The following is a 17,452-nucleotide window of genomic DNA, read 5'->3' as shown; positions in this document are numbered from 1 at the left end:
TAGAAATACACTCTAATGATAAAACAGGATCTTTCCAGCAAAATCAATTAGCAAAACTTTGGAGGAAATCCAATACGTCCAATTATAATAAAGAATATTTTCAATTAATCTAGCTAATTGCTATTTATTCAAGATGATCAAATGGTCTACTTTCCAAGTGTTTATTTCCACATATAATGTATAATCAACTACTGCCTCCTTGACTAATGGTGTCCTTCCATCAACATTCCTCATGCCCCTCCTAACCCTCCTCATGCAGTTGTTTGTAAACTCTGTCCTTCACTTTAGAGTTCCCCCAGTGACATCTACTGAATAATCTTTTAGGAAAAAATTGAATTGTGATGGTTGGAGGTATCCAACTTGGGCAAAGGGGGGAAAAATTGTTTTGTGTCTTGAGACAGTTCTGTGGGAGGTAGATGAGTATGTCTGAGTGCTGAGGTGAGACAGGAGGGAAAGAAAAATGTGTATCTCAAAAATCAAATCTAAAGCTAGAAATAATGGAAACACCAGGGGATACTGTGTGCAAATTTGGGAAAAAAGAATCTTACGTTCGTATCTTAACTTCTAAATAGCATTAAGCTCAATATATTTTCACTGCTAATCTATTATGTTCTCCTTGATTTTAAATGGAATGTGTAGATGTATCCCCCCAAATTATCACATTTTATCCATTATAAGATGCCATCAGTAGGAAGACATACCATCATTTTATCCACTACTAAGAAAGAAAAAGCTTTCCTAATTCAACTATGATGTGCCATCAATTTTAAGAAGAATCCTGACTTAAGAAATGTTTAAATGTAAAAAACAAAACAAAACAAAACAAAACTCACCTCTTGTAATTGGTGAAATAAGAATCAGTTTTTAAAAGAGGCTTTTAAAAGAGACTTTGACTTTATGTGGGCAGAAAATAAAAATTATTTTAGCTCTACTCTTTAAATCATGCTGCTATTTGTGTAGATTACAAAATAATTTATCTTTGATTTAAATACAAATCTGCTTAAATCTTACTTTGCTTTTTTCAGGAAGCGATGATGTTTGAATAACCAGATGAAGCCCACAGTTCACCTGCAATGTAAAAATGATAGCATAAAATATGCTCTTAACTTATATACACGCATATTTCTCCCCAAACTGGTACAGATAAAGATATAACAAACACTTAGAATAAAACAGAATGCTTGCTTTTTGTTTGTGGTAAATGATCTTGTTCTGAGGATCTGCCGAAAACAATAAAATCACGACTAAGAATTAAAAGGTTTCACTGTGATTTATTTTCCAAAATGTCTGCAGCGATTTAACCCTCTACCTTAGCACCTCAGGTTTTTGACACTTGCCATTTCAAGTCTACCTAAATATCTCAATGGGACAGGTGAAAGAGGGGGAGTACCTATTAATAATACATTTTTTTCTAAATTAAGAAAACGGGTGGGAGATTGGTTAGAAGAATTGAAATGAACCTTAGCCTTTCACAGCAGACCAGCTCCACCTTCTGGGAAGCCAAGAACCTGGACAAGACTTTGAATACCCATCATACAATATTAAATACCCTCCAAGTGCCTTGGTCCAGTCCACATATCTCAAGCCTCGGTCAGACAATAGCTTGAGTAGATTCATTGGTCCTGGTCCCAATACCAGCCCATCACCTAGGACAAAGACGCCAGTCAGAAAGAACGATACGAATGGGGAAAAAGGGAAGGCAGGAGACCCAACCTACGTTGTTCGCAGCCCGGCCAGAAACAGAGCGGTACTTCCCGGGAATCATGGCAGGAGACAGTCCAGGATCTGTTAGATCTGCCTTAGAAGCGACGATACAGCGGAGACTCAGAGACAGAAAGGGGTCATCTCCCAGGCAACCCGCTCAGGGGTTACCATGGAGACGACCATTTCCGGTCTGGTCCTCTCCTAAATCAACTGGCCAACCCGGTCGATAGAGCCTCCGGTGATGTTTGCCCGGGTCCGGTGCGTCCGCACTTCCTCGTCCTACTTTCCTGGCCTCGTACAAAAGGAGCCGGAGTGTGGGGAGGAGGAGACCGGGAGGAGGGCGGCCGCCTCGGTAGCTATGACAACCACCACTTCCGGTCCGTTCCTCTTTACGGCCCACCTCAGCTCCGCCCGCGCGAAATTTGGATCCCTCTGCGGGTGGCCACCTGCTCTCGGGGGAGGACCGCCGAGCGCGGGCGGAGGCCGATATCCGAGCACGGCGTACGGCCCCGTGGGGCCCCAGCTCGGCACTTCCGGTGGCCGGAGGTAGGGGCGCCGACGTGGCGCCGCGCCGCGCGGACCGGCGCAGGGGGACCGCGTCGCCCCGGCTGGGAGCGCGCGGGCGTGCGGAGGCCGAGGTCGCTGCCATGCCGGCCCGCTGCGTGGCCGCCCATTGCGGCAACACCACCAAGTCCGGAAAGTCGCTGTTCCGCTTCCCCAAGGACCGGGCCGTGCGGCTGCTGTGGGACCGCTTCGTGCGGGGCCGCCGCGCCGACTGGTACGGGGGCAATGACCGCTCTGTCATCTGCTCGGACCACTTCGCGCCGGCCTGTTTTGACGTCTCTTCGGTTATCCAGAAGAACCTGCGCTTCTCCCAGCGCCTGAGGCTCGTAGCGGGCGCCGTGCCCACCCTGCACCGGGTGTCCGCCCCAGCACCTAAGGGGGAAGAAGAAGGAGAGCACGCGGGCGGCCCCGAAAAGGGAGGAGAGCCCCAGGCAGTGAGGCAGGCAGAGGCCGCCCCGGGGCCGGCCTCCTGTACGCTCCTCCGGGCCAGGAAGACGGCTGCGCCTTCACAGGTAAAGGGCCATCAGAAGTCCACCGAGGGTCGTGGAAGGAACCCCGGACTGTGGCTCGGCTCTGCCACTAGTGTCACCTGGGGAAGGTCCCCTCACCTCGAAGGGTTCTGTTTTCCCATCTGTAAAATTAGGAGGGTGCGGTAGCGGGGATCTCCAGGTCCTATTTAACATGACCACTATGGAATTACAGTTCCTTCTTAACCTCCTTCTCCCCCAGCCTCAGGCCGACTCACACTCTTGTCCTTTAGATTCTAGAGTCACCTTCACAGTCCGCTGCAGACTTTTTAAATAGAAAGGGTTCCATTTGAGCAAATCTCAAGGAAAGGGGTGCTTGAAACTGTTTTTGCGTAACATATTACCTGAGCTGGAGGAAATGATTATAACTGCCAAAATGGTGAGGGAAGGGGGATGCGGAGCTACGGATGAAGATGGGGTTTGCTGATAAACAATCTCTTGCCGCTCCTAAACTTCCTCTTGACTAGCTTCCTGTAAGTTAAAACATCACAGTGAGCTGAATTTTCCCACCTTGCCCTCTTCTGCTAATTTACTAATCCTCATATGCATTGCCTAGATTTACTTTGCATCTGGTCACTATATCTTCTTCCCCACTTCCCATCTTAATGAAGACTTCCCAGCCTTATTTAAGATAATCAAACTTCAGCCCTATCACCATTACATAGATTAAATTATGACTTTTAATTGGATCTAAAAGGTGTTCATTTCTAGAGATGGGAAGAGTTCACCAAGAAGTCAGCTGATCTGTAACTGACATTTGGGCTTTGAATATTCGGATGCGTTGGTAGAATTTTAGAGCTGAAGGGAAACTAAGTGCTCTTCTAGTCCAGACTCACACTTTATGCACAAGGATGTCAATCCAGGAGATTAAGAATTTCCTCACCGGCCTGTAATATTTGCTCTAAGTCCAATTGCCAGACCAAAACTTTTTCTGAAATACCAACCTGCTCCCTACATGGGAGTGGGTGCTTAAGACACTTTTAAGGTATCCTGAAATTACTAGGATAAAGAGCAAAATTATTAACACAACCTACAAGTCCTTGCATGCTTTTTGGCCCTGCCTACCATTCTAGTCCTATCCAAGGCCACTGTCCTTGTTGCTCAGTATATACCAGTCATGTTGATCTTTTCTGTTTTTGAACATGCGATGTTCCTTCCTACCAACAAGCCTTCACTCATTTGTTTCACATAATACCCTGGAATTATGCTCCTCCCATTCACCATCATCATCAATTAAGTCTTTTTACTTTAAAAATCAATTCAAACATCCTTTCCCTTTGGCCCCCTATTTATATATTTTCATTCTTCATATATTTCATGTGCTTCGGTAGACATATACTTCAATAACACATCACAGTTATCATTAAATAATTGTGTCGTTTGCTTAATGTTTGTCTTCACATTAGAATGTAAGCTCCATGAGAGCAGGGATCCTATCTGACATGTTCTTTATTGTATTGGCAGTACCTAGACAATATTTTGCAAATTTTAGGAATTCAATAAATATTTGTGGAGTGATTATGTGACTCTAAGAACACTTTTTTGTACTTTAATAGACTTTTCAGTTCTTTGCCAGCTACCCTTCTCACCCAGCTCTATACTTATCTGTCCACTATCACTACTTATCCAACCTTTACCTAAGCACGTATACAATACACAAATGCAAATATGTAGTAAAAGAGAGGAACATTAAACATGCCATGCACACCCTTATACCATTTTACTTCCTCATAATTAGAGCACCTAATCAAAACTTGGGAGAAGAAAAGTCAGGCTAGTGAAACAATCAAAGATTTTATAACAAAGGCTAACCTTGAGGAAATCCGGAGTACATACCAAACCTACTTTGCAATTAGAATATTATATATATTAATATAATATATCCAGCCAACATTTCTAACAATCCATATTACATTAATATACTTGCTGTTTATTAGGAAACTATGTGTTAGTTTTATTAATAGTTACTTTAAAAGTATGTAAAGTTAAAAAGAGTTTAGAGTTGTTCACAATCCCTTTTTCGCCAGGTCTGGATTGAGAACCCCAGTAACATTGCTAAGTTTGCTTGTACCACCTCTGGCTCCTTTCCCCACTCACTGTTTTTCCAATTCCAGGACTAACTGACTAAAAATCAAATTTCCAGGCATTCTACAGCATTTATTGAGGGGCTATTGTAGACACTGTTCTGGGTAGTTGGTGCTTAATGTAGATAAATATAACTGAATGTTCCCTATCTGTAGGGAGCTTGAGAAAAGATTAGGGACTATCTCCCAGGAGAAAGGGGGCTCTGAGGAGCACTATACACTATCTGATATTTTGCTTCATGAGACTATGATTATTTTCCTTCACTGTTAATTTCTTACTTTTTTATCCAACTGTATCTTTTAAACTGTCTAATTGAAGTGTAACAAATATGCAGGAAAGTGCACAAATATTGTCATTAAATTATCACAGCCCGAACAAGTGTAGCCACTAGATAACTCAAAGAAATAGAACACTGCTAGCAACCCAGGGGCACCTATATCACCTGAGCTGCAGCCGTCCCTCCTCCTTGAACCAAGTTTGCTTTTTTTTTTTTTTTTTTTTTTGCTTCAAAGAGTAGAATCATGTAGGTATTTCTTGCATCTGGCTTCTTTGTTCAACATTATATTTGTGAGAGTCATCCATATTGTTGCATACAGCAGTAATTTGTTTTCATTATTATGTAGCAGTCCATTGTATGAATATGCTAAAAAATTTATCTGTTCTACTCTATTTGGACATTTGGGTTGTTACCATTTGGGGGCAATTATAAGTAATGCTGCTATAAGCATTTTTGAACATGTCTTTTTCATATTTGCACACATTTCTGATGGTATATACCTAGAATTGCTGGGACATAGTATGTTAAACTTCAGTAAATAATTCCAAGTGTTTTTTTAAAATAGTCTTACCAATTCACACTTTACCAGCAGCATATGAGAGTTTACATTGTTTCTCATTTTGCCTGCACTTGGTTTGTTAGACTTTCATATTTGAGTCCTTCTGCAAGGTTTGTAGTGGTGGTTTACTTTGCATTTCCCATTTGTAAATGAAATTAGTAAGGGAACACCTTTTTAAATGTTAATTGTACATGTAGATAGCCTCTTTGGTGATAGGCCCATTTTTCTGTCAGGTTATCTTAACTCTTGTTGATTTCGGGTTCTTAATAAATTCTGGCTTCCTTTGTCAGTTAAATATGTTTCAAATATCTTCTCCCACTGTGGCTTGCCTCTTTCCTCTTAATAGTGTCTTTTGATGTACTGAAATTTTTAATTTTAATGTAGACCAAGTTACCAACATTTTTCTATATGCTTAATGCTTAAAACATTCTATTATGCTGTTTTCTATAAACTTAATGTTTTTAATTTTTACATTCAGACCTACAACCCATTCAGAATTGACTTTTGTGTGTGATGTGAGATAGGGTTTAAGTTTCATTTTTTTCCCTTATAGATACCCAGTTGACTCAGTGTCTTCTATTGAAAAGACCAGCATTTCCTCATTGTCCTACAGTGTCAACTTTGTCATAAGTTTCTATGTACACATTAAGTCTGTTTCCACATTTTTAAATTCTGCCCATTTATCCTTTTGCATATTTTTTGCAGCATTATCACAGTACCTTAATTACTGTGGCTTATATTAAGAACCAACATTCAATTGATCGATTTCTCTTACCTTGCTCATTTTGGATGTCTTGGCTATTTGGGGCTCCTTGAAGTTCCATATATATCTTAGAATTGGTTTGTCAGTTTCCACAAATTATCTATTGGGATTTGATTGGGACTACATTGAATTTATAAATGAATGTGGGGAGAAAGAGCATATTAACCATAACAGTTCTTCCAATCCATGAACGTAGTATAGCCCTACATTTATCTGGGTTTTTACATTCCTCTTAAAAATATTTTACGGCATTCTATGTAAAGGTTTTTACATATTTTAATTAGATTTATTCCTATTTGATTTTGCTATTATAAGCAGTATTTAAAATTTTATTTTTTATGTATTTATGTAGATAAATTGATTTTTGTTGACCTTGTATCCAGAAACCTTGTGTAAACCTATTTATTCCAATAATTTGTAGATATTTTCCAATTTTCTACATGTCTATAACATGTCAGTAAATAGTTTTTGATGTTTGTGCTTTTATTTCCTATTCTTACTACAGTGTTGGGAACCAAAGAAGTGATGAGGAATCCTTTTTCTCATTCTTATTTCCGGAAGGGAGGGCTTTAAGTTTACCATTTGACATGATTTTTGCTACAGTTTTGTGTGTTTTTTTGCAGCTGCTTTTCATCATAAAAAAATATTCCTGCCTATTCCTAGTTTTTGCTACAGATTTAAATCATAAACGGTGTTGAATTATATCAAGTGCTTTTTCTGAATCTATTCATAATCGTATATTTTGTCTATTCTGTTATTGTGGTGAATTATATTGCCTGGTTTTGAAATATAGAACCAAACTTGCATGGCTGAAGGAAACACATTTTGGCCAATGCGTACTGCTCTTTTATATATTGCTTGATTTGATTTGCTAATAGGATTTTTACATCTGTGTTCATGGGCAAACTCAGTCTATAATTTTTCTTTCTTGAAATGTGTTTCTCAGGGTTACCTAGGTGGCTCAGTCGGTTAAGCATTTGCCTTCAGCTCAGGTCATGATCCCAGGGTCTTGGGATTGAGTCCCGCACTGGGCTCCTTGCTGGGCAGGGAGCTTGCTTCTCCCTCTCCCTGACTCTGTCTCTCTGACAAATAAATAAAAGAAAAGAAAAGAAAGAAAGAAAGAAATGTCTTTCTCAGATTTGATATCAAGATTATGCTGACCAATTTGGAGTTATTTCCTCTATATCATTCTCTGGAAACGTTTCTATTAATTGGCATATATTCATTAATAAATTTGGTATTAATATTTGGTAGAGTTCGCTGATAAAGATACCTGGTCCTTACCTAGTCCTGGAGTTTTCCTTGTGGGAAGATTTTTTTTTTTTAAGATTTATTTATTTATTTGAGAGAGAGAGAGAGCGTTTGCGCACGAGCAGGAAGGGCAGAGAGAATTTCAAGCAGACTCCATGCTAAGCACAGAGCCCACTGCAGGGCTTGATCTCACAAGCTTGAGATCACGACCTGAGAGGAAACCAAGAGTTGGATGCTCAACCAACTGTACCACCCAGACGCCCCTTGTGAGAAGATTTTTAATGATGGATTCATTTTTTTTTAACAGTTACACGGTTATTCAGTTTTTTGTTTCTGCACTTATTTTGACAAATTATATTTTTCTAAAAATTTGTCAGTTTAAATTTTCAAATATATTGACACAAAGTTATGATAATCTTTTATCTTTTAAAATTCTATATGATCTGTAGTAATTTTTGCTTTTTCATTCTGTTTCTGTTCTGCTTCACCAGGTGCTTTTCGATTTTTATTAATCTTTTCAAAAAATAAACTGCCTTCTTGGTCTTTTTCCTAGTATTTTTTTTTCATTATTTTGTATCATTTTTCCTTCCCTGTGCTTATTTTTTTCAACTTTGATTTTTTAGTTGATAGGTTAAATTTATATATTACTGAGCTAAATGATTAACAGAGATATTTTCTTGTCTATTTTTCCATTAAACAAGCTTGTTAAAAAGTGAAAACTTCACTTAAAGATATCTGTACATATTAAGATGTGGTATTTCACAGTGATTAATATAACAATAAAAATTTTTTAAAAATGTGGTATTTCATGCAAAGAATATCGTAAGAATAACCAACTTGCTTATGTGAAGACAAAACATTGAATTACCAAATAACTTCAAATTTTACCCAGCTGCTCACATTTTTAAAAAAATTTTCCAGTAGTGGGGCGCCTGGGTGGCTCAGTCGATTAAGTGTCTGCCTTCAGTTCATGTCATGATCGAGGGTCCTGGGAGCAAGCCCGGTGTCTGGCTCTCTGCACAGCGGGGAGCCTGCTTCTCCCTCTCCTCCCCACTCTTGTTCTCTATCGCTATCTCTGTGTCTCTCTGTGAAATAAATAAACATATTCACATTTTTTCCAGTATTTTAAAAATTATTTTTGTAAGGCTTGACTTTTTTTGAACAGTTTTAGGTTCACAGCAAAATTGAGGGGACTACAGAGAGATTTCCCATATTCCCACTGCCCCCACACATATGTTGGCACCTCCACTATCAACGTCCCCACCAGAGTGGTACGTTTGTTAGAACTGATGAACCTACATTGACGCATCACTATCACCCCAAATCCATAGTTTACATTATAGTTCACCCTTGATTCCTCTACTTTTTAAATTTTTATTTACTGTTCTTCTAACTTCTTGAGAATTTAAATTGGATCATGGGTTTTCAGAGTTTTCACATTAATGGCCAAAGAGGCATCTGAGTTTCACATGAGTATTTCCCAATTGTAGAATTCCCTAGAGTGGTATTAATAGAGGAAAAATTGACTTCTGAAATGAGGATATGTTAGAAATATTTTGTGGAATAAATTTTTTGTGTGATAATAATTCCACTCTAATTAAGCCTAATTAATTTTTCTATACTCTCTTGTGCATATAAGACTATAAATTCCCTTGTAAGCATGGCATTAACTGAGTCCCACAAGATTTTGATATAGAATATTATTATTTAGCATAAAATATCTTTTTTCTTAAGATTTTATTTATTTATTTGACAGAGCGAGAGAGCACAAGCAGGGGGAACAGTGGAGGGAGAGGGAGAACCAGACTCCCTGCCAAGCAGGGAGCTGGATGCGGGACTCGATCCCAGGACCCTGAGATCATGACCTGAGCCGAAGGCAGACGCTTAGCCATCTGAGCCACCCAGGTGCCCCGCGTAAATCTTTTTATTTCACTATAAATTTATCTCTTATCTTTTCATGGGTTATTTAGAAGTAGGTTTTTAAGTTTCCAAACATACCGGCATTTTGTACTTCTATTTTTGTTATCGATTTCTAGGTTAGTTACACTGTGACCAGAGAATATACAGCATATGAATTTAATCCTTTGAAATTTGTTGGCACTTGTATTAGGCAAAACATAGGTCAGTTTTTGTAAATGTTCCATGTGCACTTGAGATGAATGTGTGTTCTGCAGTTGAGTACGTGTTATATATGTCTATTAATCATGTTTACAAGTTCTCTATCCTTATGGAATTTTTGTCTACTTATTGTATTAATTACTGGGAGAGGCATGTTAAAAATCTTCCACTGTAATTTTGAACTTACATATTTGATCTAATTCTAACAGTTTTTGTGTTATATAGTGCTAATAAAGCAACATCAGCTTTCTTTAGGTTAGTGTTGGCATAGTACGTCTTTTTACATCCTTTTATTTTCAGTCTTTCTGTATCCTTAAGAGTTTTGGCATTTCCTCCTATGATTGCCTCTTTGAAGAGAAGGTGTTATCTTTTTCCTCTGGCTGCTTCTAATTTTTTCTCTTTGTTTTCCAGTTTTACTGTAAAGTGCATAGGTATGGCTTCCTTTGTTTTTATTTTGATAAATACAAATAGTACTTTTGTAAAACCATGTCTTAATGTCTCCTCTCCATTTTGGTGAATTTTCAGATGTTATTTGCTCAAATAGGGCTTCTGTCCTATTTTCTCTCTCTTTTCCTCTGGTACTACAATTAATATCATATATGATACTTTTTCATTTTATCTGCTTTGTCTTTTGTGATCTTTTCTATATTTTCCAAACTTTTTTCTCTCTCTGCCTAATTTCAAGTATTTTCTTTTGACTCATGTTCCAGCTGATCAATATATATTTGGAAATTCTGCTTCTTAACCTTTTAATATGAAGAAGTAATAATCAGATATGTGCACAAAAGATTTATGTTCAAAGATTTCTAATATAGATTGTTTTAATAAATTACAGTATATCGGTACAACAGATTGTATGCAGCCATAAAAATTATGTAGAATATTTAATAACATAGAAACATGATTATTAAAGGAAAAAACAAGGTTATAAAACAGATGATCCCAATTTAAAAAAAAAAGCACACACGGAAAAGACCAAAAAAGTTCCAAAATACAAAGTTGTTAGCTACGGATAAAGAGATGATGGCTAATTTTTAGTTTATTTTTGCTTCTCTGTATGGTGCAAATTTTTCTCAGTGATAAAAGGTATTATTATTCTAATGGGAACAAGTTATTTTTAAAAGCCTGATTAAATTTCTAAAATGCCGTTTTTTTCAGGCATAAACCCATTTTGTAAAGAAATATGTACTTATTCTAGACTTTTATAATGCTTGGCTTAGAAGTAGATATAGCCAATAGAAATTGGTCATAATTTTATAAACACAAATAAAAAGGTAAGACTTATATTTTGATTTAAGTCCTCAGTAATATTAGGTGTAATTATTCCTGTTACAAAGGGACTCTTCAGGGCACCTGGGTGGCTCAGTCAGGTAAGCATCTGCCTTCAGCTCGGGTCATGATCCCAGGGTCCTGGGATCAAGCCCCACCTCGGGCTCCCTGCTCAGCGGAGAGCCTGCTTCTCCCTCTCCCACTCCCCCTGCTTGTGTTCCCTCTCTCTCACTGTGTCTTTCTCTGTCAAATAAATAAATAAAATCTTTAAAAAAAAGAAGAGATTCTTCACAAAACTTTCTTCACAAAGTTTCTTTAACTTGGGTGTTAATAGCCTATAGTACAGCAACTATGAATGCCAGCTAAAATGTTTTTTCAGTGGTTCAAAGGCAATTGCCACGACCAGGGCACTAGATAAAATTACAGAGCAGTTTAATTTTTTTTTTTTTGCTTTAAATTTTTTTTTATTGTTATATTAATCACCATACATTACATCATTAGTTTGTGATATAGTGTTCATGATTCATTGTGCATAACACCCAGTGCTCCACGCAGAACACAGAGCACTTTAATTTTGTTTTTTGTTTCTCTGTCACTTCTTATTTCTTCCCACAGGCCCCCTTACATATTCTAGATATCCTTTCTTAGCCTCTTCCACATAATTTCTAGGTACTCAGTCTTATGTTAACTTCTTTTTTTTTAATTTTTTATTTAAATTCAATGTAGTTAACATATACTGTATTATTAGTTTCAGGGGTAGAATTTAGTGATTCATCAGTTGCATATAACACCCAGGGCTCATTACATCAAGTAATGTAAATCATAAATTGCCAAGCATTCTGGTCAAACAGAAATTTATAAGTTATTTGCTTACAACTCATTATTTTTTCCTAAATCAATAGCTATAATACTACTAGTATTAAATTATTGGATATCATAGCAGTAGCATTATTCTAGAAAGCCTAATCATTGGTCCTTTATACCTTACAGAGAAATACCTAAATAAAATAATATGATTGGCTTTAAATGTTTTTATGCTTTCCTGAGAAAAATTACAATGTGAAACAGAAATTTTGATTTGCAGGGGAAGTAAGAGGTAGAAAGGAGCAGGATTCGGATACTTAGAAGGTAACATAAGCAATTGCACTACTAGGTATTTATCCAAAGGATACAAACATAGTGATTCGAAGGGGCACCTGCACCCCAATGTTTACAGCAGCAGTGTCCACAATAGCCAAAATATGGAAAGGGCCCAGGTATCCATCAACAGATGAATGGATAAAGATGGACAAAAATGTGCTATATTATACATATATAACATATATATAATAAAATGGAATATTTTATATGTGTGTGTGTGTGTGTATATAATGGGATATTAGCCATCAAAAAGAATGAAATCTTGCCATTTGCAACGACGTGGTTGGAACTAGAGGGTATTATGCTGAGCTAAATAAATCAGTCAGAGAAAGACAAATAGACAAATACCATATGGTTTCACTCATATGTGGAATTTAAGAAATAAAACAGTTAAATATAGGGAACAGTATGGCAGAGTTCTTAAGAATTTGGACTTTGGAGCCAGCTTGCCTGGATTCAAACTCCAGTCTTCCTACTATGTGACCTTGAAAACTATTATTTATACTCTTTTACTACTTCTCACTTTTGAAAGATAAAACCGTACTAGTTAGGCTACCTTTGACACGGTTCTCCTCTGATTTATATTTTTAGATTACATGTGAAAATGAAGTTAAACAAACACAAGTCCCTGCTAATAATCTATCTTATGGTGTCACTTCGGTACCTACTCTCTGTGAAGAAGGCCCAGTGCATAAAAGTACACAAATGTCTCTGAAAAGACCCCCTCACCGCAGTGTTGGTATGTCTGGACTCTTCGACTGATAATTGAATTGATCTTTTGTATATGAAAGATAAATGACAAGCAAAATGTACTTCACAGGCAAATGTGTTTATTCTCTTTCAGGTATTCAGGCCAAAGTGAAAGTGTTTGGAAAACAACTGTGTAATGCCACTACTCAGACCAACGGATTGCGGTCCAGAAGTGCCTCTCTCTTTGACATTTATTCCAGTGGCTCAGAGCCAGATGCAGACTGGGATGTGAAGAGTGAGCAGAGCAATTTGTCATACATAGCTGTGCAGGTGAAAGAAGAGTCTCGTTAAAAATGCAACATCAAATGACTTGATGTCCTATAGGTTTTCAAACCTTCGCTCACATAATTACTTCTTTGCTCTCGTAAATCTTTCACTTTGGGATAGTTGGGTATCAGCAAAATTTGTTCAGCTCTAAGGCAAAAATATGTCTGCCCTGCCAAGGTCATGAAGATCATCCTTCCCACAAACCTCCCCACCTCCCACTTTCACCTCTTGTTTCTTTTTTCTTTTTATCCTTTTGGTGGAAATCGAGTTATAAGACGAAACCACAATAGCAGCATTTCCAGATCAAGATGAAGCACTGAATATTTAAGCTTACCATAGAAACAACACTTATGTGGGACTTACAGGACATTCACAAGTTAGAATGTCACTATTCTAAATATTTTGAAGATAATAGTAAGCACAGCCAAGTGTGATACTTTTGAATGATTTGGGAGCCATGAGACTTATCCTTGATTATTATTTTTTTTATGTTGTATATTTATTAGTTTGTCCATTTGTAATACTATTGGATCTGTGGATCAGTCCCTGTAAGCATTTCTGGTGAAGTTATGGCTCTTACAGAAAATTTTCGAAGGGAATTGATTTAAATAGAGATAGAGTTTCCTATACTTGGATTGCCTTGTTAATGAAATCTATTTGCGTTGGTTCCTATCACAACAAACCAATTAGCTTGATGAATTTATATTGAAATTAACATCCAAAAAAAAGTATTATATTTCTAACATAACCCCATTTCAAGAATTAGGTTTTCCTCTATTAATACCATTCTGTTGAATTCTACATTTGGGAAATAAGCCTGTGAAACATAGCCGCCCCATCTGCCATTCACCAGGAAAATTTCTATGGCAGTTTTGTACCATGAAGTAATTTGTTACAATTGTTTCTGAGAAACTTATTATAACTCTGATCTTCTATTGAGAATAATAAAAATAAATGTCCATTTTATACCTCACATGTCTTGTTAGTTGCTCATGACTGGAAGAACTTGCATGCATTTTATCCTAGAAGGTTTAAATAATATACCAAAGTGATTTTCTTCCAAAGCTAATTTCATGTGTGACTTAATTTGAACAGTGTAATTTTAATAAAAAGAATAATAAAATATTAATAGAAGTTGTGAGCCTGAACAATGATTATGTAAATACATAACTATTATTATTATTATTGCTGCTGCTTTGGCTTTGAGATGACTATTTGATGTTTTGAGAGAGCATTGTGTTTTAAAATTAAGAATACAAATCTTCTGGGGCACCTGGGTGGCTCAGTTGGTTAAGCGACTGCCTTTGGCTCAGGTCATGAACCTGGAGTCCTGGGATCGAGTCCCGCATCGGGCTCCCTGCTCAGCAGGGAATCTGCTTCTCCCTCTGACCCTCCCCCTTTCATGTGCTCTCTCTCTCTCTCAAATAAATAAACAAAATCTTTTAAAAAAAAAAGAATACAAATCCTCTGAAGCTGAATACTATTAGTAAGTACCTATTGTTCCTTGAGCTTTTAAATAGCCTATCGCCTTAATTCAAATTATAACGAATGTTATATACCCATTCATCCCCAAATCTCACTGCCATGAGTTTACTTCTCTGTGTTAAACACTTTATTTCTTCCTTTCTTTTTCTCTTTCTTTCTTTCTTTCTTTCTTTCTTTCTTTCTTTCTTTCTTTTTCTTCCTTTCCTTCTTCCTTTCTTTCTTCCTTTTCCGTTAGGTTTTTTTTCTCTTACCAATTGAGAATTTATATTGGTTTGTTGATTCACATGATTTTATAATGTATTGTGCAATGTTTCACTGTCCTAAAGTAAAATGAAATACTGGCTTTATTTTAAATTAAATATGAAGAACGTACAGTTTATATAATATTGAATACTTTTTGCATATTTTCAATTATCTTAATTTCTTTTGTTGCCAGATGAGTTTAATGGGGAAAAAATAAGATACACCTCAACACCTGCCATATCATTTTTCACTTGTTTATGTGATAAGTACTTATTTTTTTAAAAAGATTTTATTTATTTGAGAGAGAGCATGAGGGGGGGAGGGTCAGAGGGAGAAGCAGACTCCCCGCCGAGCAGGGAGCCTGATGTGGGACTCGATCCCACAGGACTCCAGGATCATGACCTGAGCCAAAGGCAGTTGCTTAACCAACTGAGCCACCCAGATGCCCTGTACTTATTAAACTTATTAAACATACTCTGTGCCAGATAACTGTTCTAGCTACCAAGGATACCCTGGTAAGCAAGACAAAAATTCTCCCCTCTTGGTGCTTACCTTTTAGAGGGGAGCCAGACAATAAACAAGGAAATGGATGAATAATTTTAGATCGTGCTATGAAGAAAACAAAGCATCGTAAGATGTTAGAACATAATTGGGGTGGAGGAGAGGGTTTGCTCTTTTAGGTAGGGTAATCAGGAAAGGCCTCTCTGAAGGTACAATATTTGATCAGAGACCGGATGATCAGAAGAAGCAATCATGTAATGATTGGAGGGAAGAGCATTCCACATGATAGGAATGGCAGGTGCTCTGGTATTTGAGGAACAACAAGGAGGCTGGGGTGGCTGGAGATAAGGAACTGAGCAGAGAATGATAAGGGAGGAGATTGGAGTGGTATACAGGACCAGACCGTGTAAGGCATTTGCTATCACTATCAAGAATTTTTATCTTATTCTGGGCGTAAGTTCTATTTTAAATGTATTTTATGGCTGGCTTATCTGCCAGTATTTATTTCTTATACTTAGAAAACATAATTGGATTCATACATAAAGTCAGGGAAGATAGAGATGTATCAAGAGTGTGTGAATATAAGGCTTGTTCTGTCAAAAATATTGGGAATTCTGGAGAGATGATGGTGGTGATGGTGTCATTTTCTTTCAAATCTCCCCAAATTTCCCTATGGAAACAAATAGAGCAGTTCCTATACTGCCAGTGGCAAGAAAGCTTGTATCAGATTAACCCTCCCATGGATAACATATAGAAAACAAGTAACTTTGACAGACCTGGGGAACATCAGAAGCAAGTAGAAGCAAGTCAGCCTTAAAAGAGGTGAACTGCAGTGGGTGAGATGGCCTTTGCTTGCCTTCGCACCTGGGTGCACTCCTCATTCCATGCTGTGAGGGGCAGCTAGAACTCAAGCAGAAAGTTGCCATCTTACTGGCTTGAGGAGTCAGAGTTGAAAATGAAGGGCTACTGGAGTGAAAAGTGGTGAGGCAAGTCATGGAAAAGTAGAAGCCACTGGAGAAAAGGACCAAAATCTGCTTATAAACCACCCAAATCCTGGTCTAATCACTGAAGTACACACGTGTTGCCTGGAGAGACCTCAGGGGCCCCAGCAGAAAGCAACAGTTGGAAGCCTTGGCTTAGCTGCTACCCATCACAGAGGAAGCAGAGTTTGGAGTTTATGAGTGCAGCCAAGTTAACTGGCTGTTAGAACAAAATCCATCATGCTTTAGAATAAGATGACAGAATTTATCATCTAAAATGCATACAATATTAAGAACTACTAGTCATGTGGAGAAATTGGAAAAGTGTGATCAATAATCAAGACAAAAAGGAAGCAACCCCAGGATAACCAGAACTTGTAATTAGCAGACAAGAACTTTATTTTTTAAAAAAGATTTGATTTACTTGAGAGAGAGCACGCACAGAGGGAGAGGGAGAAACAGACCCCTGCTAAGCAGGGAGCCCGATACACGGCTCCACCCCAGAAGCCCGGGATCATGACCTGAGCTGAAGGCAGACACTTAACTGACTGAGCCACCCAGGTGCTCCCCCCTCCTTTTTTTAAGATTTTATTTAGCAGACAAGAACTTTAAAAGAGCTGTTACAAATGTGTTCAAACCTGGAAATACAGCAACACTGAATGAAGAGGTGAGGAATCTCAAAAGAGAAAAAGAAACTATAGAAAAGAACAAAATGGAAATTCTGGAGCAGAAAAGACACGAGCTATCAAAACTGACACTTAGAAGAGGCAGAGGGGGCGGAGCAAGATGGCGGAGGAGTAGGAGACCTGGATTTCGTCTGGACTCAGGAATTCAGCTGAATAGGGATCAAACCATTCTGAACACCTACGAACTCAACAGGAGATTGAAGAAGAGAGTAGCAACAACTCTCTGAACAGAGAAGCGACCACTTACTGGAAGGGAGGACGTGTGGAGAAGTGAATCCGAGGC

At 38.0% G+C, this 17,452-nt stretch overlaps 2 protein-coding genes across 5 annotated transcripts in view; one reads left to right on the top strand and one right to left on the bottom strand.

The window, feature by feature from the left end:
• The window catches only part of LRRC49 (leucine rich repeat containing 49), a 168,602-nt gene extending 166,605 nt beyond the window's left edge, over positions 1-1,997 (bottom strand). For 2 of the 4 annotated variants that reach the window (XM_025884467.2, XM_073877295.1), the window contains exons 1-2: positions 1,718-1,997; positions 1,012-1,068 (exon numbers count right to left, since the gene is read on the bottom strand). In XM_025884467.2, coding sequence (XP_025740252.1) covers positions 1,012-1,068; positions 1,718-1,765 — 105 coding nt within the window. In that variant the 5' untranslated portion in view covers positions 1,766-1,997. Of the gene's footprint in view, positions 1-1,011; positions 1,069-1,549; positions 1,647-1,717 lie in introns of all 4 variants that reach the window. The other 2 variants (XM_073877296.1, XM_025884471.2) reach the window with 2 other exon arrangements.
• A 51-nt stretch (positions 1,998-2,048) lies between these two features.
• Positions 2,049-13,305, top strand: THAP10 (THAP domain containing 10). The gene is made up of 3 exons (XM_025884472.2): positions 2,049-2,780; positions 12,849-12,996; positions 13,102-13,305. The coding sequence occupies exons 1-3, from the start codon at positions 2,352-2,354 to the stop codon at positions 13,296-13,298; spliced, it is 774 nt and encodes a 257-aa protein (XP_025740257.1). The 5' UTR covers positions 2,049-2,351; the 3' UTR covers positions 13,299-13,305.
• Positions 13,306-17,452: the final 4,147 nt, after the last annotated feature.

The sequence above is a fragment of the Callorhinus ursinus genome, unplaced genomic scaffold (genome assembly GCF_003265705.2).
Source record: "Callorhinus ursinus isolate GAN/ISIS: 27379988/994484 unplaced genomic scaffold, GSC_fseal_2.0 scaffold25, whole genome shotgun sequence".
In the NCBI taxonomy this organism is placed as follows: domain Eukaryota; kingdom Metazoa; phylum Chordata; class Mammalia; order Carnivora; family Otariidae; genus Callorhinus; species Callorhinus ursinus.
The sequence above is the reverse complement of the archived record's forward strand: the minus strand, read 5'-3'. Positions and strand labels throughout refer to the sequence as shown.

Bases quoted from the DNA above. Each gene is read 5' to 3' on its own strand.
- THAP10 (XM_025884472.2), top strand. From the start codon at position 2,352: ATGCCGGCCCGCTGCGTGGCCGCCCATTGCGGCAACACCACCAAGTCC. The intron at 2,781-12,848 runs GTAAAGGGCCAT...TTATATTTTTAG, and splicing joins AGACGGCTGCGCCTTCACAG to ATTACATGTGAAAATGAAGT. The intron at 12,997-13,101 runs GTATGTCTGGAC...ATTCTCTTTCAG, and splicing joins ACCCCCTCACCGCAGTGTTG to GTATTCAGGCCAAAGTGAAA.